Source organism: Gekko japonicus, unplaced genomic scaffold (assembly GCF_001447785.1).
Source record: "Gekko japonicus isolate JY-2015 unplaced genomic scaffold, Gekko_japonicus_V1.1 scaffold4528, whole genome shotgun sequence".
Lineage (NCBI taxonomy): Eukaryota > Metazoa > Chordata > Lepidosauria > Squamata > Gekkonidae > Gekko > Gekko japonicus.
In genome coordinates, this window is record NW_015167679.1 from 64,911 (window position 1) to 85,346 (window position 20,436).

The following is a 20,436-nucleotide window of genomic DNA, read 5'->3' on the forward strand; positions in this document are numbered from 1 at the left end:
AAGAGTTTAGGCAGAATTGAAAGAATCCAAAATGGTCCATTGGTTAACTCTTGTTCATTTTTAAAAAGACTGTAGAATATTCTCCTACCCGCAGAATCTTCTGCTTATTCTGGTTATGTTCTTCCACATGTGCCTTCAGTAATGAGGATTTTCAAGGGAAGGTTTTGCCGTTATTGGTGGTTTCATCGGCGGCATCACACACGCACCCTTTTCCCAGCACTAAAATATTGATATATCCCTGGAGTATTGTAACAACATCAAAAAAAAACTAAGATCATGGCATCCGGTCCCATCACTCCCTGGCAAATAGAAGGGGAAGTCGTGGAAGTAGTGACAGACTTCACGTTCCTGGGATCCCAGATCACCGCAGACTGTGACAGCAGCCATGAAATTAAAAGACGCCTGCTCCTTGGGAGGAAAGCGATGGCGAACCTAAACAGCATGATAAAAAGTAGAGACATCACCCTGCCAACAAAAGTCCGCATGGTCAAAGCAATGGTATTCCCAGTAGTCATGTATGGCTGCGAGAGTTGGACTATAAGGAAGGCCGAGCGCCGAAGAATAGATTCTTTTGAACTATGGTGCTGGAGAAGACTCTTGAGAGTCCCTTGGACTGCAAGAAGATCAAATCAGTCAATCCTAAAAGAAAGAAACCCTGACTGTTCCCTGGAAGGCCAGATAATGAAACTGAAGCTCAAATACTTTGGCCACCAAATGAGAAGGGAGCACTCACTGGAGAAGACCCTGATGCTGGGAAAGATTGAAGGTCAAAGAAGACGGGGACGGCAAAGGATGAGATGGTTAGTGTCATAGATGCATGAAATTGAGCCAACTTCAGAGGATGGCAGAAGACAGGAAGGCCTGGCGTGATCTGGTCCATGGGATCGCAAAGAGTCGGACTCGACTGTGCGACTGAACAACAAATTGTAACAATAAGTTTGGGGGTGGTGGTTCTGAATTCCTTGTTTTCATTTTAAAAAAAAATGTCTTGAGCCTCTTCCCTCATGGTGATATAAGGATAAAGGCATATCTCCCTGCAGAGATGAAAGCTTGGAATTCAGAGAAACTCCTAAGCCTATTGTTACAACCAGGGGTCATTTCGTAGAAAAAGAAGTGCAGGAGCTCATTAGCATAACTTATTAGCATAACTTATTTGCATATGCCACACCCCCTGACATCACCAGAAGTGTGTCAGAAGACAACACCCACCGCTTAGGCTCCAGTGGACTGTTTTGGATTGCTGGCTATTGGGGGAGGGGAACGTGCAGATCTGCCCTCACATAGGAGGGAAAACTTGTACCTGAAGGTGCGCCTGGGGGGGTGTGGCTCTGCAACTTACCTGGCTGCTTCATGCTCCTCGTGGCCTGAGTGAGGGCTGCTGGGAGTAGGGGGCGGGGCTTGTTGCATGTGCACGCCCCCTGGGCTCCTTACTGCTGGAGCTCCGCTCCTGTGCGCTCCCGCAGAAAATGATCCCTGGTTACAACACGAGCAATATATAACAATTTTAGTGCTTTAAAAAAAGTCACTCATCTTTAGGGTTTTGGGGGGAGAAGTCAGAAAGAGTCTTCACCCCACTTTCTCAGGATCTCCAGGGAAGACCTGAAAGCGCAGATATGTCCATAAAGCATTCCTTTAACCTGAACCTAATTGAGTTTTTTCATAGTTAAAGCCACAAGTTTGAGATAGCCCCAGAAACAGTAACCTGTTATTTGTTTAAACCAGGGGTCATTTCGTAGAAAAAGAGGTAGGGGAACTAATTAGCATAACTCATTAGCATATGCCACACCCCCTGACATCAGGGGCCCGGCGGTGGACCTGCAAGGCCAGCGGGAGTGTGAGGAAGCCTCGCCAAGGCCCTCCCTGACCCCAGGCAGGCAGGGGTGGGGAGAGGCAGGGAGGAAGCAACTTACCCTCCCTCTTCTCCTGCCTTCTCCTGGCTGAATGAGGGCTGGAAGCGGGGCGGCCGGAAGCAGGGGGTGGGGCTTCGTCATGTGCCCCGCCCCCCTGCACGTCACTCGGGGGAACTGTGTTCCCCCGCGTTCCCCCCCCCCCGAAATGACCTCTGGTTTAAACCATAACTTGTTGCAGAAACCCTGGTGAGTTTACCAGATTATATAACAGCCTACAGTTTGTTTGTAAATCTCAAATAATCTTTTCCATCTCCAAGCAAAGCCCTCATGTTGCCAGGCTGCTGGCAAAGCCTCACTTGTATGAACCCTGAGTACTATTAATGCCAATAAACTGAGGAGCCCTTGGCTAGGCATCATCAGTTTCCATCCCCCTCTCCCTTTTTGTTGAGCTTCAATGAATATCTGGACTTTAAACTAACCTATCTCTTTTTTGAGAAAGTTACTACCTTACTGGATCAGGGGAATGCTGTGGACATAGTTTATCTTGATTTCAGTAAGGTCTTTTGATAAGGTTCCAAATAATATTCTTGTTGACAAATTGGTAAAATGTGGTTTGGATCCTATGACATTTAGGTGGATCTGTAACTAGTTGACAGATCGCAGCCAAAGAGTGCTTGTTAATGGTTCCTCATCCTCTTGGAGAGCAGTGACAAGTGGAGTGCCTCAAGGATCTGTCCTGAGACCTGTTTTCTTCAACATCTTTATCAGTGATTTGGATGAAGGAATAGAGGGAATGCTTATTAAATTTGCAGATGATACTAAATTGGGAGGGGTAGCAAATATGGTAGAAGACAGAGTCAGGATACAGGATTATCTTTACAGACTGGAAAACTGGGCTAAAACAAATTTCAATGGGTATAAATGTAACGTTCTGCATTTAGGTAGGAAAAATCAAATGCATCATTATAGGATGGGGGAGACTTGTCGGCAGTAGTATGTGTGAAAAGAATCTAGGGGTCTTAGTAGACCATACACTGAACATGAGCCAGCAGTGTGATGAGGTAGCTTAAAAAGGCAAATGCAATTTTGGGCTGTATCAACAGAAGTACAGTGTCCAGATCACATGAAGTGATGGTATCACTCTGCTCTGGTTAGGCCTCACCTAGAGTATAGTGTTCAGTTTTGGGCACCACAATTTAAGAAGGATATAGACAAGCTGGAATGTGTCCAAAGGAGGGCAACGAAGATGGTGAGGGGTCTGGAGACCAAGTCCTATGAGGAAAGGTTGAAGGGGCTAGGTATGTTTAGCCTGGAGAGGAGACGACTGTGAGGTTATATGATAACCATCTTCAAGTACTTGAAAGGTTGTCCCAGAAGGTCGGAGCAGAACCAGTGGGTTGAAATTAAATCAGAAGAGTTTTCGGCTTAATGTTAGGAAAAATTTACAGGCTTCCTCGGGAGGTGGTGGGCTCTCTGGAGGTTTTCAAACAGAGGCTAGATGGCCATCTGACAGCAATGCTGATTCTGTGAACTTAGGCAGATCGTGAGAGGGAGGGCAGGAAGGGTTGCTTCAGTGCTTAGCTCTTGTGGCCCTTTGTTACATGCCCAGCGAGGTGCTGATTGCCACTTTGGGGTCAGGAAGCAATTTTTCTCCAGGCCAGTTTGGCTGGGGATCCTGGAGGGGGTTTTTTTGTCATCTTCTGGGCATGGAACAGTGGTCACTGGGGGTGTGGAAGGGGAGGTATTTGTGATTTCCCTGCATTGTGCAAGGGGTTGGACTAGATGACCTTGGAGGTCCCTTCCAACTCTATGATTCTATGAAACTTGAAACAAATGTTTACACTCACGCAAACCCCTTTTTGCCATTTTTCTGTCTTTAAAGTTCTTCCTGGAGAGGCTGATGTCTGTGAAGTATAGTTCTGCTTGATGAGTCATCACTAGTAGGGGTATGGCGTGTAGAAAGAAGGCAAGAGGGCATGCACTTTCTTTTCTATATGTAGGAGACTAAGGGCAGTAGTATAGAACAGGCTGGAATTTCAGACCATGATTTAGAATCCCATCTGAGCATTCACCAATACACCACCAGTTTGTTGGAGGAGATGCAGTCAGACATCACATTAAAACAGAGTTTAATCAGACTATGGCTTATAAAATTGTGATTTATCTTGGCATCTGAATGTAGCCAAACAAGCAACCAATGAAGCCAGTGTAAAATTGGCATAATGGTAATGCATCTAGCCCCAATTAAATTCTAAATCCATTGTCCTCTGCAGGTGCTCTTCAAAGGCAGCCCCCCTTCCATTTATGCTGGCCCTTGATCAAGTGGACTGATCAGCTATGATAACAACCTTTGTCAGGGTCTTGTGGGGTTTTTTGGTCACTTCTTGGAGCTGCAGTGGCTCAAGTGGTTAAGACGCTGAACTGCAGGCTGTAGAAGGTCGGTAGTTCAGCAGTTCGAGACCCGGGTGCCGCATGACGGAGTGAGCTCCCGTCTCTAGTTCTGCCAACCTAGCAGTTCGAAAGCAAGAAATTGCAAGTAGATAAATAGGTACCACTTCGGTGGGAAGGTAACAGCGTTCCGTGCGCCTTGGTGTTTAGTCATGCTGGCCACATGACCACGGAAACGTCTTCGGACAGCGCTGGCTCTTCGGCTTCGAAATGGAGATGAGCACCGCAACCCTAGAGTCGGATTCGACTGGCTTTCGAGCAAGGGAACCTTTACCTTTACTTTTTTTGGTCGCTTCTAAGGATTCTTTTGTAGAGTAACATGGTACATTTTCTTCAGTAATCAAATGGTTATAAGACTTAGATTTTCATCTCAAGCATTCAGTCACCATGGTAATATCCTTGAGATCCCAGAACACTTTATGCGCATAGGATGTAAAATAGAGATAGGCATGCACTTTTTCAAATCTGTCACCTAAAAATAAATCTGTCATAATGCCCAGAATAGTGCAAATACATTAGTCCAGGAAGAGATTCTAACCACTAGCATAAATAAAAGTCTGTTTTATAAAATGCTGCTATTCTTTCCATGTACTCTTGCTCTTTTCAACAATAATTAAATTTGTTAGCTTCTGTTGTCTTGTTAAACAACTGAATGTGGAAAGTGTGCATTAACAGCATTAATTCCAATATCAATCAGGGCTTGGACAGTAATTCCTAAAACACAATCAACAATCAATATATTTGCAGAATTGGCAGAAAATGCTCCTTGTTCTTTTGTGCAAGTTGTCTCACAAATAGAAAAATAAATAAAATAAATAAAATAATGGTTTCTACCGATTTCCTTTCCCCCTTATTGCAGCACCCTCTACTACAATCCCCCTTTCCCCCAAAAAATTATTGGAAATAAAAATAGTCTGTAAAGGAGAATCTTAATATATAAATTTGTGGCACTGTCTTTCTTCTTGAAAGCCAGCATGGTTAAGAGCAGCACACACTAATCTGGAGAATTGGGTTTAATTCCCCACTCTTCCACATGAAACCTGTTGGGTGACTTTGGGCCAGTCACAGTTCTCCCAGAACTCTCTCAGGCCCACCGACCTCACAAGGTGCCTGTTGTGGGGAGGGCAAGGGAAGGCGATGGTAAGCTACTTTGAGATTCCTTAGGGTAGAGAAAAACAGGGTATAAAAATCAATTCTTCTTCTTCTCCAGGATATGCTTTGGATCCCTCAGTAGATAATTATGACGTTTCTACTAAATATATTGGATCTGTTGAGGAAGCTGAAAAGAATCAAGGTAGGCAATCTATATTTAAAATGCTAAGTTTTGAAATCAAGAAAATATACATTTTATTTTTAGTATAAGAATTACCTTGCTATGCTTAGGCAGTCGGGGGCTTCTAAGCAATTAATACAATAGGACTACTTCTAAGGCTGCAGAATAATAGCCAGTACTATAGCTCTGTGGTTGCCAGTAGCTTCTGCAGCTATCATTCAACATCATAGACAAAATTTCTGCCAAGCATTGGGTGCCCTGGCTATACTCTGAGAGAGAGATTTGCTGTATATGTTGGCATGGATAGAACCTGCTGCCAGAAATGGGCAAGGATTGCCACTGTTCATAATGGTGGCAAGGGAATAACTTCCAGCAGGAAAGCTCATGAAATTGCTTCACATATTAGAGAGTGAAGGTACTTCCCCCACACGCATGCCGATTACAATAGGGAGGGCGGAAAACTGTAGCTTCCGTTCTTCTACATAATATCCAGGGATTCATTTTAATTCAAAATCCAGATAGTTCTTTCAGCCTTTAAAGTGTATTAGAGCAACAAAGGAGTCAATTTTGTCAAACATTTTGCATATATACCTTACTGCCATTCAGTGAGAAATGGTGGCTTAAGATTTGAGATCTGGTAACACAACCTTCTTTTTCTCTCTCCCTCACATGTTATGCTTACTTTGTATGTTGGTCTTAAGATTGTAATAATAAACTAAACACAACCTTCTGTCAGGAAACATTTATGCCCACCAGATGCATATAGACATTTGGCTTCATCCAAGGTGACCTATTTTTGCTGTCTAGATTATTTTACTGTTTGTCTCCCCCTTGGCCCCTGCTTTCTTGCTTTCTCCATACCTTCGGACTTTTGTGTCTACTTATTGCTGATCTGCACCCATTACTTCAGGGCTGTGTCTCTTTCCCTTTTTTTGTTCAGTGCTGTTCAGTTGTCTCTTATCCCTCTGGCCATGTTAGTAGTATCTGCTAATGGTTTGGAGTTCTCTTCTTGGGTTCTGGGCTCAGTTCCTTTGTTGGAGAGTTCGGAGGGAAATGATAGGGCTATAGGCTGTTGACTGTCCAAATGTGCAAATGAAGCATGGAGGGAGCTGATTGGTCTATTGGCTGATGATGGGGGGAATTCTCCAAACTTCATAAATTACTTCCCATCTTTCACAGCCTTTTGACAGCCCCATGGGTATTAAGTGGTTCAAGGCTGGAATGTTATTATTGAAGGTTAAATCAAGCAGCTTTGGGATTATGGAAATTTTGTCCTTTTTGGATATTTACAAGTATTTTTACTGCTCATAGGTCTAACAGTGTTTGAAACAGGACAGAAGAAAACAGAGAAAAGGAAGAAATTCAAAGAGAATGATGCATCTAATATTGATGGTTTCTTGGGACCATGGGCAAAATACATTGATGAAAAGGATGTTGCCAAACCTTCAGAAGTGAGCATCGCTTTGTCCCCCCCCCTCCAAATACAGTTTAGCAATAGTGATCATTCTGAAGCATACACAGACTGGGATCCACAGAGGCCCTTAAATCTACTCATATCTGTGCAGAGGTTTTCTGAATTTTCCTTCCAGCTACTCTTCTCTTTCATGAAGGGAAAGGCCATTCTGTTGAAGGAACTACTTGGTTAGATATAAGCCACCATTTTTAAAAATAAAAGTCAGATTCATAAACTGAGAGACACAAAATCAATAAGCCATCAACTGTCCTAGAAACAGCCTGTGATGTGCCTGAGTGTAAATTTTTCACATTGTCTTACAGCAGCCTAAGCAGGAGAGACAAATTTTTCAGTAACAGATTTATTAGCCAGTAAACAAAAAAATCAGTCTTGTGCTGAACCCATCAGCGGTCTTTTCCTTACAATATTTTGATCTCAGGTCCTTCTGTAGAGGACATAGGAACAAATAGTGCTATAAATCTTTCACTAAGCTTTCTCAAGAAATATGGTTTCTCATGGTGAAAGTCCCCCCCCCCCATGTCATTCAAGACTGTGATGTTCTAGAAACAAAATAATGGTAAAACTCTTGTTTGGGATACAATAAAAGATCTGATAGGACACTTTTAGTTGCATGGAAAATATTGAATAAACATCATAGAGCTAACCTTACAGAAGAAACCTCAGCTAAATTACATGCACATAATTTTTATTTATTAAAATATTTGTTTTCTGTCTTGCCAAAGTTCTAAAGGAGCAGATAACTTATTTAGAAAATCCAACAATTTTCTGCAATATTGGCACACATGGAGACACAACAATAATAATAGGAAGAGCCAGTCCTGCCCTGTGCATGGTTTCTTGGAAAGAAGAGCCATGATATCCAGCATTAAATTAGGATTAAATTAAGAGTTCCATTCTAAAGCCTCATGGTACCCAATGTTCTGTACAACATCTTAATGATGAGACAGTGTTTTTGAGTCTACAAAGTGCATCATACACTTTTGTCCCATGATTTTAAATCTCTGCAAGAGTTAAGTGTTAACCCTGTAGTATGAGCAAGAGGTTGATGCTGAGAAAGAAAGTGATTTGCCTGGGGTTACCTAGTGAATTTGTGGATGGAATGAGATTTGAATTGGAGGCATCCTGGCTCTCAGACCCTGCAGGGAGGAAAAATTGCAATTATCTGTAGTAAGAAATATTTTGGCAGTGAGTTACAAACAGTGCACATATGGGGGAATGCACATATGGTGCAGATCACTATGTACATACCTTAGCACTGTACAGGAATAAAGTTCTCAGTTTCCCCCATCAGGGTGCCTGTGTAATGAGTGATCAGTGTTAATTGGGTTGACATGTATAGTCCTCAGTGCACATTCACTGTGGCTGTTGATGCCACTGATTGTCTACTCTGGAATGTCACACACACATCCATTATGAACCATCAAATCTGGATATGCTGACAGGCCTTTCGGTGAATGCATGTGTGTAGATCCCCATGTACAACCTATTTCTGCAAATAGTGATATTGAGAGCTGAGCCTTGTTGCTAGAGAAGATTAGAGTAGCTTTTGAGCCTGACTTGTTCTGTGGCTGAGCACTCAACAAGTAATGATGGATGGTTGGGTGGTCCGTATGTATTGATAAATTAGTTGTCTTGCTTTTTGTGGGCATTTAGCGCTCTCTCTGATTTGTGGACGTTATTTTGTGAAAAGGTGACTTAAATAGTTTGCTAAATATTTAGTGTTGAATTATTTTAAGGAACCTTTTCTAAAGATAACAAAAATATTATTTTAAGAAGCTAGTTCAGTGAAGCATGCTACTTTAGATTTTGCTATAGAACAAGAATAATAAAGCTTAAAATTTCGGCTACTTAGGAGGAGCAGAGAGAACTAGATGAAATAACAGCAAAGAGGCAGAAGAAAGGCAAGCATGAAGATGATAAACCTGGAGAAGAAAAGACTATTTTGCATGGTAAGTGCCATCTTCAGCAGTCCGGTTGCATTTTCTTGTTCTATTTTCAAATATTTGATCATTTAGGAAAAATATTGTGTATTTTGGCTTAAGTACTGTGCCAGTAATTCTTACGCCATACCATGTAGAAAGATGGAAAAAAGGAAGACTAAGAAACAGCCTGGCTTTGTTGTTTCTGGTGACACTGGAAAGAATTTCAAGATGCAGTTAAATTTGGATGGTAGGCAGATTGTACTATTGGGAACACTGTGGAAATGTCATTTGCTTGTGTATTCGTTGCAAATGTCAGTTCCTAGTATTTTAATTTGGCAGTCTCCTTTGGGTAGTCATTTCTACCACATAAAACTAAATATCTCAGTTTTTACTTCTGTGCACTTCTAGATCATCTTCTTATAGCTAAATCTCATCTGATTGCCAGCAGTAAAGATTTGTAGCAAAATACATTGTTGCCTATAAAAGCTTGAAATTGTAGCTATCTTACGATTTCAGTGCAATTCACAGTCATCAGGATGAAGAGCTTCTTTATTGTTCCCTCCCCAAACGTCCTTAGATTTTTTTCTACCTCAAGCTTTCCTCTTTCTTTTCACTTTACCATTTCAGTCTAGCAGTGTCCTGAGATTCATACATGCAATGGGGCTATTTAATTTTTGTCCAGAGACCACTCTCCTTCCTTATTGTTACAATTACAAATATATTACAAATAAAACTTTGATTTAAATGTAGTTTGTGTTGTTAATGTTGTCTAATGACAAAACTTTACATCCTCAGAGACACATGCATACTCCCACTGCAAAGAGTCTCAGTACCATGCAGCCTTTTTGTTTTTATTGCAATCAAAATCAAGGCCAGACTTAGTGGCTACAGAGCAGGATATTTTATGCATGAGCACACAGCCCCAGCCATAGTTGGCCTATGGGGATTTAAGTTACTGTTTTGGAAAGGGGGGCAAGGAAGCTAGTCAGATACTCTGGTAATGAGATGTGTTTAGAAGGTAGATGGTCTAGTATTTAAACTGGATAGGATTTTGGTGAGAATCTTACAGAATTTGCCTTTTTTTCCCTGACTTCTTTCTCAGTGAAAGAGATGTATGACTACCAAGGGAGATCCTACCTTCACGTCCCTCAGGATGTTGGAGTTAACCTGCGTTCAGCTGTTCCCCCTGAGAAATGTTACCTTCCTAAGAAACAGATCCACGTGTGGTCTGGGCATACAAAGGTAACAGATGGTTAAAACTAAGTTTTCCCTGCTTTGTGTGTGGTGTGTCCTCTGTCAAACGTGTTTTTTTTTTCATTGTGATAATGGATCCAGTCTTTCCCAGATTTTCCAGTGTTTCAACACATGTTCTTGCACAAATTGCATAATTGCATCTACTAGTTCGAATTACTTCAGATGCTGGGTGAGACATACAGATGAAAACTCACAGTTGTGAATATGATATTACATTTGAGCTGATGGGTCATTTAATTGGTATTGGAGGTTTTTTGTCATGTTAGTTACTGTGTTGCATGACATTTTACAATATTACTGTTTCTGAAGCCTCCCATCTGATTAAGTTTTCTAAATGAGAACAGGTGCTTTGAAGAAGCTTTGGCTCCTGTTTCTAGTCTATCCCTGCTCTAGTCCTAAATATTTCTTGATGTAAGCTGCTCTTAAAGCTATTGGCCTTGGTTTAGACACCCTGTCTACATGGGCGATCCATCCACAAAAGTCTGTGATGTTTGTTTAGATTTTTCATGCTATCATAAGATTTGTACAGTTAGAGATCTTCGATGTGGTCTCTGTGCTTCACACCCATGGGATCTAGTGCTCATGCGCTGGATCGATCGGTGCTTTGGCAAGCTCTTTTAACGGATTTTCGTGCCCAGTCCCTCGGGCATGCACAGGAACCCCGCCGCGCATGCCCAGAGGGGTGGGCACGGACATCCCGCCAGTTCCTTTCTTACCGCCGTGTTGGAAAGACCTCTTTCTTCGTCGGTCTGGTCGGTTCGCTGTTCGCTTTTGCCTCACAGCTCTTAGGAATTATTTCCCTACTTTATTTTTCTTTTTTAGTGATTTCTTCAAAAACTTAAAAAAACCCAAAACTTAATTTTCTTCTGAGGGGAATTTACCTCAGGCCTTCGGGCTACCCCCCAAAAAAAAACTGTTCCCTCCACTTAACTTCTTTATGGAGAAGAAGTGGGGATTTTTCAATAGATGCAAACGTTGTGGTAGCAAACTTGCTCCTCCCGACCGTCATACCCTCTGCATTTTTTGCCTTGGAGAGTCTCACAAGCCAGAGTCCTGTCGTCACTGTGCTCACTTCTCTAACCAAATAAGAAAGAACCGCGCTGCGCGCCTTAAAAGGGCACTGCTTGAATCGGCCCTTGCTCCTGCCTCAGCGATGGAGGCGAGACCATCTACATCGACAGCTCCGGCATCGAGACCTGCCTCCGATGTCGACCGCCCGACACCGAAGCTCCCGACATCGAAGGCACGATCGTCTGCCTCCACACCAGTCAAAAAGAAGGCTAAGGCAAGTACAGAGCATAAGTCCGCGAAGAAGGGCACCTCCAAGTCCCTTAAGACGGCGAAGAAGGGGAAGGAAGCGGTGCCTGCACTGGGTGATGCCCCTATAGTGCCTCCCGCTCCACCGGCAGTATCAATATCGGAGGCCTAAGTCCCTCCACCGATACCGACTATCCATGTATTGGACTCCCCTGTCCACCAAATGGAGCCTCCTTACTCCGACATCGAAACAGTAGAGCTCCTAAGTCATCAGATGGATGCAGAGCATTCTCCGTCTCCTTCTCCGTCGTCAACATCGACGGTATCGGAAGCTCCCAACATCGATCCACGTCGGTACCGATATACCTCATGTGACACGCAGCGTTACCCTCCTCGTCTGCACACTCAATTTGTCGATATCGACGACCGACATTACAGGCACAATTCCCGCAGACAGGCTACTGCTTTGTCTCCCAGACGTCCACGGTCCAGAAGTCGATCCCCCAGAGGCCAAAGATCCACCTTTCAGAAACCAAAATTCGGTTCCGGGCAACAAACTTCCCGCGCCAAACAGTCCAAACCCTCCAAGCAGGGTTTTTGACCTCCCCATCACCGAGTCAGCTCCTACCCATCTGTTTCCCTTTCTTCACGCTTGGCGTCGCATCACCTCGGACGAGTGGGTGCTCTCCATCTTGTCCCGAGGTTACAAAATTCAGTTCCTCCAGAAGCCCAATACTCCTGTCGTCGTCTCCATGCCCCCTTCCCCACCTCTCCTTGAGGAGGTGTCCGTCCTTCTGCAGAAGGGAGCCATCGAGCATGTACCACCACACCTCCAAGGGACGGGATTTTATTCCCAATACTTCACTGTGACTCTGGCACTACTGGACAACCTGGGCCTACAAGTCAATCAACAAAAGTCTCAGTTGTGTCCTGTCCAGCGAATATAGTACATCAGCGCAATACTGGATTCACAGACATGCATGGCTTACCTGCCCCAAGACAGGGCAGCAGATATCATTTCCCTAGCCACAGTCATCCGTACCCAACCCTCCGTCACTGCCTTCCAAATCCAGAGGCTGTTAGGCCTGATGGCTGCAACTACCTCAGTTCTCGTCTTTGCCAGGCTCAAAATGTGTCTGTTACAACTCTGGTTCATCCGCAACTACGACCAGTCGAAAAACGCACACACTGTTGTCCTATCTCCTCTTCCCACCATACAGGACTCTTTACTTTGGTGGACTGTCCCTTCGACTATCCTTCAGGGAGCGCCATTCCACCCTCCGTCACCCTCCGTCACCATTACGACAGATGCTTTCCTGACGGGATGGGGTGCACACTCCATGGGCCTCTCTGTTGGAGACAAGTGGAACACACAGATGAGGAAGCAACACATAAACTTTCTAGAACTCCTGGCTAGTCGACATGCTGTCACCAGTTTCCTCCCTTTAATCAAAGGAAAATGTGTCACGGTCCTCACGGACAACACCACAGCACTTTCCTATGTCAACAGACAAGGAGGCTCTGTTTCCCAACGACTCTGCACCCTCGCCCTTCAACTCTGGGAGTTTTGCATTGCCAACAACATATTCCTAGTGGCCACTCACATTTCAGGACACATGAACGTGCAGGCAGACCATCTAAGTCGAGCGGGACTCAACCTTCACGAGTGGGGGATGAACCCAACATACCTCCTTCCACTCTTCCACTAGTGGGGAGTCCCCAAGTCGATGTCTTTGCAAGCAGAGACAACAAAAAGTGTCCTCTGTTCTGCAGTCGAGGAGGCAAAGACCCACAATCTCTGGGAGACGGTCTCCTTTACCCTTGGTACTCGGGGCTTCTCTACCTGTTCCCCCCCTTACCTCTGCTTCTGTGAGTGGTCCGCAAAATTCTCAAAGACAACGTGGACCTAACCCCATGGTGGCCGAGACAACCTTGGTTTTCAGCTTTCCTCGAGTTCTCACAGGGGATATACCATCACTTCCCCCCGGCTCAGGACCTCCTCCTTCTCTCAGACTCCCCCGTCCTACATCACAACATACCACAGTTGAAACTGACGGCATGGCGGATAACATCACAGGCTTCTCCTCCCGTGTAGTGAATGTCCTTTTGAATTCCAGGAAGCATACTACACGCAAGTCCTACGATTATAAATGGAGAAGATTCTGTTCTTACCTAGGTGATGACGCCCCTAGAGCCACCTCAGTGGGTCTCGAAAGAGTTTTCTGATTCCTCCTCTCCTTAGCTGACTCGGGACTTTCCCATTCGTCGTTAAGAGTTTATTTGGCCGCTCTCTCGGCCTACCATGTTCCAGTTGACGGATGCACATTGTTTTCTCATCCAATTTCCAAACGGTTTTTAAAAGGTTTGTTACACTTTTACCCTCCTGTCAAAACTCCAGTCACTCCCTGGGACCTTCCTCTAGTTCTACGCCAGCTCACCAGAAAGCCCTTCGAGCCATTGCAACATGCGACCTCAATTTGTTACACTTTTACCCTCCTGTCAAAACTCCAGTCACTCCCTGGGACCTTCCTCTAGTTCTACGCCTGCTCACCAGGAAGCCCTTCGAGCCATTGCAACATGCGACCTCAAACTCCTCGCATGGAAAACTGCCTTTTTAATTGCCATTACCTCAGCTAGGCGAGTGGGAGAAATATTGGCTTTCCGGCACGATACACCTTTCCTGTCCTTTTTCCCAGACGGAGTCCGCCTCATCCCAGACATCTCTTTCCTCCCGAAGGTGGTGTCAGAGTTCCACCTGCAGGCGGATGTCTTCCTCCCTGACTTCTTCCCAAACCCAACGTCAGCGGAGGACAGATTATTACACACCTTGGACATGAAACGGGCTCTCCTGTTCTACCTCAGTAGAACACACCCAACTAGACGAGACTCACAACTATTGGGTATGCGCATCACGGCCCAGCGCCTGTCAAAGTGGATTGTAGGTCTCATCCATCTATGTTACCTACTCGCCAAACATCCGTTGCCTGGCCATATCAGGGCTCATTCTACCAGGGCTGTCGCGACTTCCACTGCCTTCCTCCAGGGAGTATCACTGCCTGACATTTGCACCTTCATCAGGCACTACGCCCTAGACGTCCATACCAACACCACTACCAACATGGGATTTCACATTCTGTCTTCGGCTACGCAGTAAAAGACCTGCCAGCACCCTCCTCCAGGTAAGCTACTGCTCGCTAATCTCCCATGGGTGTGAAGCACAGAGACCACGTTGAAGATAAGCAGGTTGCTTACTAGTAACTGGTGATCTTCGAGTGGTCATCTGTGCATTCACACCACCCGCCCTCCTTCCCCGCTGCTGTCAGCTTCTACATTTTTGAATAGGGGTTGATTTGCGGCAGTTTGTAGGAACTGGCAGGATGTCCGCGCCCACCCCTCTGGGCATACGCAGTGGGGTTCCTGCGCATGCCTGAGGGACTGGGTGCGAAAATTCGTTAAAACAGCTTGCTACAGCACCGATCGATCCAGCGCGTGCGCACTGAATCCCATGGGTGTGAATGCACAGATGACCACTCGAAGATCACCAGTTACTAGTAAGCAACCTGCTTTTTATACCATCTTCTTTTTTTCTACTGGAACAGTCCTCAGGTTAACTACACAGTCATAGCTGTCCTGATGCCATTAGCCACACATTGGTGTGAGTCTGCTAATAATGTGTGAAAACCTTTTGCTATATTCAGAACTTTGAATATTTCATTTCACAGCCTATGTAGGCCATAGTTCTTTTTTCTATTTTGTGACTTAAGTAAACGAAAGAAGTCCTTCACTGGGTTTTGAGTTGTTTGCCCCTCTTCTAGTCAGCATTTCAACCCATGGCACCACCACTAGAATCACCTGATATTTAATCTCTAGGTATTTTATGTATGGGCTATACTTCACTATCAAGAGTTCCTGTCAGGGAACTGAACTAGCTAAGATGACATGTGTCTCATCATTCTTTCACAGAGTAATGTGTTTTGCTTTGGAACCACTTACTATACAGTTTATAGAATCATAAGTCGATTCTTGCAATGTTTTAAATTGTAAATATTTCTTTGAGACTTTCTCAGGGGACTCTGAATAATTCTGTAGTGAATGCCAAGGCATTGTTATGATACAAAGATTTTTCCAGGAACCAAAATTCCTTAACACATGTTGTTATAGCAGTCATTCTGGATGCATTGTAAAGTGTGTTGTCATATAATATTCTTACCTTCAGTCTATTAGGAGAATAGAACTAACTCGAAGCCACAGACTAAGTTACAGAGTTCTGGAATACCTGCTTGGTAGGTATTCCGAGCTGTTCCTGGGGCAAATTATTCTATGGGGCAAATTATTGAGCTGCCTCCTGTTCTTAATGCAGTGTCAAAATACTAGCAGTGAAGAAAGTTCAGCCAAATAAAAGGATGATCATGGAGTTATTCTTAACCCTCGGCTGCTACAACAGTTTGTTGTATTCCTCTCTATAGTTAAAATAATATCACCAATCACCACGTGAATTAAGCTTATAGCAATTGTGGTTATGCCCCCAGGATTAATTTTTAGCAGAATTGGAAGCCATCTACTAATGTTTGAATTCTTTTATAGAAGTTTATATAAACCTGTTGGAAAATAGAAATACCATAGTCATTCCATTCAGTTTCACCTTTTTTAATTTTAAAGGGTGTCAGTGCTGTCAGGCTGTTTCCCCTTTCTGGCCACCTCTTGCTGTCTTGTTCAATGGACTGCAAAATTAAGGTAAGCTCCTCTGAAGTAATAACAGTCACTGCTTACAGATGTCACATTAATTTTGGGGTATGCCTTTCCTTTAACTCCTTTATTTTGAGGTAAGTGCAGTTGTTGGCTTTGTGTTGTGCTGGAATGATGCATAGGGTTGTCCTGAAAGGCGGGTCATTTTTCACAACTCGGATTTTTGGTTTGTTATGAAACAAATGTGTTTGTGTGCTAAATGTCATCAAGTCGCTTCCAATTTATGGCAACCCTGTGAATTAATGACCTCCAAAATGTTCTATCATTAACAGCCTTACTTAGGTCTCACAAACTGTGGGCCATGGTTTCCTTATGTTTGGTCTTCCTCTTTTCCTGCTGCCTTCAATTTTTCCTAGCATGATTGTCTTTTCCAGTGACTCTTCTCTTCTCATCATGTGACCAAAGTATGATAGCCTCAGTTGAGTCATTTTAGCTTCTAAGGAGAGTTCAGGCTTGATTTGATCTAGAACCCATTTGTTTTTCTTTAATGCTAGTCCACAGTATCCGTAAAACTCTTCTCCAACACCACATTTCAAATGAGTCAACTTTCTTCCTATCAGGTTTAATCATTGTCCAACTTGCACACCCATACATAGTAGTGGGGAATTTGATGGCATGAATAATCTTGATCTTGGTTGCCAGTGACACATCCTTACATTTAAGGATCTTTTCTAGCTCCTTCATGGCTGCCCTTCCCCGTCTCAATCTCCTTCTGATTCCTTGGTTGCAGTCTCCTTTTTGGTTGATGATGGAGCCAAGGAATAGAAAATCTTGGACAATTTGAGTTTCTTCATCATCAATGTTAATGTTGCGCAGCTTCTCAGTGGTCGTTACTTTTGTTGTCTTGACCTTCAGCTGTAATCCTGCTTTGGGACTTGATGTTCAGCTGTAATCCTGCTTTCTGCCTATGCATGAGTGCAAACTCTATCCACTGCCACCCCTTCTCTTTTTTGAGGGAGAAGTATCTCACACATTGGGCCTTTGTGTAGATGAGCCTTTGTGTAGACCATCCACCTCAAGTTGCTTTATGTACTGGTTAGACGAGAGGAAGGATAAAACTGCCTGATTTAAATTGTGGTAGTGGATTGCATTGCTCTTTTACTTAACTTTCCCACACACACACTATCTCCATGATGCCGTATAGATATATATTTGGTTTCGACTGCTATCTTGTGAGTTTGGCAAACAAATTTACATACCCATTGCTGTATACTCTGCTGCATTTCTGTATGTTGCTTATACACAACTCCCAAGATACACCTCTTAAACACTGCTCTTGCATGAATCACTTCTCTTCTCAAGAGCCAGTATGCTGTACTGGTTAGAGTGTTGGGCTAAGATCTGGGAGACCCTGGTTCAACAGCCCCTCCACACACACACACACACACACACACACACACACACACCATGGAAGCTCACTGGGTGACCTTGGGCCAGTCATGGATTCTCAGCCTAAATTACCTTACCGGGTACAATGAGGATAAAATGGAGGAGATAATGATGTGATCTGCTTCAGGGGCCCATTGGGGAGGAAGGTGGGGGTATAAATGAATGAGCAAATAAATTCTCTTTGTATGACATCTTCCATCCCATAAAACTTCTTACACACTGAGAACTCAAATCTGGTTTCTTAAAACTTATGAACCAAGCAAGTCTTACAGCTGTTGAGTTCCATATACTGGTGTGTGGTCCTCCAGCATTTAGGTAGGAAGTGTAAGGTGGTTTGCTTCTGAATAGATTTTTGTTTGGAATTAACCCTGTAAATTGTTTGCACAGTTGCATATTTAAATAAAGCCTTGTTGCTAATCATTTGTGTTTTTTCTCAGCTCTGGGAAGTATACGGTGAACGAAGATGCTTACGAACGTTCATCGGTAACTTTTTTTAAAAAATCATTTTAGTAACCTTAAAGAGATGGAAGTTTTCTTTGCTTCAAATGTTGAGCTACCTTATTTAATGATGGGACCAAATTTAAATTTGTGCCTCCAGTGAATAGTCTAGAAATCATGGGTGCATCTAAGGAAAAGGACTAATGGTAACTGAAAATCTTGCGTGCCTATGAAATTCAGACAGATTTGGTACAATGCAGTACACAGTTAAGCACACTTGTATCTGAGAGAAAGTAGTGAAATGAAAGTGTATTTCAATGAGAGCTTTATCTCACTCATAAGTTAAAATATTTTTCTCAGCCTTTGGACCTGTACATCAAGATATTATGTTAATGCATCATGTAGTTTTTCAGAGTCCATATCCAAATTAGGTAAATTGATAAAATTTAAGTAAAGTTTATATTGTAAATGGTGACTATCTATAAAATAGTAATTCCATTCTTAATTGTATTGGCCGTCATGCATAATTTCATTGCAATGGAAAAAGAATTGAGCTGAAGCAATTGGGGGGGGGCGGGATCCATAGCAGTAATTGTTGTCTGAGTGCAGGGAGGACTCTGCCATTTAGCCACAGGTTTTTCTTCCCTCACAGCATGTAGAAGTTTCATGCCAGAACATTGTCTAAGGAGATGTTTGGCAATCCTACCCAGTTTCCTTATGTTTCTTGACTGATCTGAAACTCCTTAAGATATTGTCCAAGCCAGGGGTTATTGCGAAGCACCAGCAACCCTTCAAACACTAGATCTCATCTTCTTGAAGAATTTTTTCTGCAGAAAAATCTTTTCGCAAAAACTTTAAGAAATACAAAGAGAAAAGTCAGATTTTGTTCCTTATAACCAAGGGCATTTAAAAGTGGTAATGAGATATTTTTAGATGTGTGAACTACTTTGCTATCTTTGTCCCTCCCCCCTTCTAGCATTAGTGCCTCCTTTTGAAGTGGAAACCCTTCTTCAATTGTAGACTGAGTGAATGCACATTAAGCAGTTGTGGAAGTGGCCTTTCACCTCAGATTTCTGGGACACAAAAAACCTGCAGAGTGGAAAAACTGCTGCTCAAAATAGAACTTCTGTAGCATTTCTTCAGTCATATTTTTAGAGCTTGCTTTAATGAGAATTTTTTTAGCCTCCATAAGCACATCCACTGTTGAATCAAGGCTCTCGTGCCAAAAGGTGATGCATGTGATGCTGCCAATGCTGGATTGGGAACTATGTTCTCGGCATTGAACAAATAGTTCATACTCTCCATGAATCCATCCCATACTTCCTCTCTCCAAAATGTGCCTTGGGCTTCATATTACAGGCCAAAGGCAATTTGCTGCCACCTTTCTACTTATGCTTCTGTTTCATTCTTTAGGACATAGTAAAGCTGTTCGAGATATATGCTTCAACAATGCTGGGAGCCAGTTTCTCAGTGCTGCATATGATCGGTATCTTAAACTCTGGGATACTGAAACAGGTAAATGTATATTCATTTTGTAAACAGCAAAAATGTAGCTATGGAAGTGCAAAATCTTACCTTTTAGATTGGTGTGGGCAGAAGATCACTCAGGAGTTGCCACTCATTCTCCAAGCAATTTAGCGTAGCTTTCTGCTCCTCCTGCACTGCTGCTTTGATTACTTTCCCCCCCTTGAAAACTACCACAGCCGAACAGAACTTTGCCTCAGGCTTCTCACTACAGCCCACTCACAGAGTGCTCTGTTTGGAATTCAGGGGAACCTTTGAATTAGTGAAAATTAGTGGCAATTAGTGAAAATTCCCCCCCCCCCCCCCCCCCCCCCTGGCAGAAGTGCCCTTGCTCCCATGGAAATAGAGAGTTGCATCCAGGGGTCGTTTTGTAGAAAAAGAGCTAGAGGAACTCATTAGCATAACTCATTAGCATATGCCACACCCCCTGACATCACCGGAAGTGTGTCATAAGGCCACACCCACCACTCAGTCTTAGTCTTAAAGGTGCTATTTGTTAGTCTTAAAGGTGCTATTTGAACTCTTGGACTATTTTGCAGCAACAGACTAACACAGCTAATTCCTCTGAATCTAAACCCACCACTCAGGCTCCACCCCCAAAATCTCCAAGGTATTGCCAATTCAGAGCTGGTGAGCCCATGGGAATTTTTTTTTGCCAAAGACCATATGAAGCGAACCGCTTGGATTCCAGAGGCACCATGTGTAATACGACTGATGTGTAGAAACCTGGCATGCAGTGTGGCTCTTCTCTTCTCCCTGAGAAACTTACCCAAAAAAATAATTTGAAGAAGAAGAAAAAAAAGAGAAGCACACAAATAAAGGAACAGATGCGTTTTCACAACTTCAACATAAAAGGAAATC

General features: G+C 43.4%; 1 protein-coding gene across 1 annotated transcript in view; it reads left to right on the forward strand.

The window, feature by feature from the left end:
• Nucleotides 1–19,585, forward strand: part of CDC40 (cell division cycle 40) — a gene marked incomplete at its 3' end in the record, with an annotated part of 55,708 nt that extends 36,123 nt beyond the window's left edge. Inside the window, exons 4-10 of the mRNA XM_015414136.1 lie at nt 5,509–5,592; nt 6,883–7,022; nt 8,898–8,994; nt 10,070–10,209; nt 16,138–16,212; nt 18,051–18,096; nt 19,465–19,585. Of these exons, the coding sequence (XP_015269622.1) occupies nt 5,509–5,592; nt 6,883–7,022; nt 8,898–8,994; nt 10,070–10,209; nt 16,138–16,212; nt 18,051–18,096; nt 19,465–19,585 (703 nt within the window). The remainder of the gene's footprint in view (nt 1–5,508; nt 5,593–6,882; nt 7,023–8,897; nt 8,995–10,069; nt 10,210–16,137; nt 16,213–18,050; nt 18,097–19,464) is intronic.
• Between the last annotated feature and the right edge of the window lie 851 nt (nt 19,586–20,436).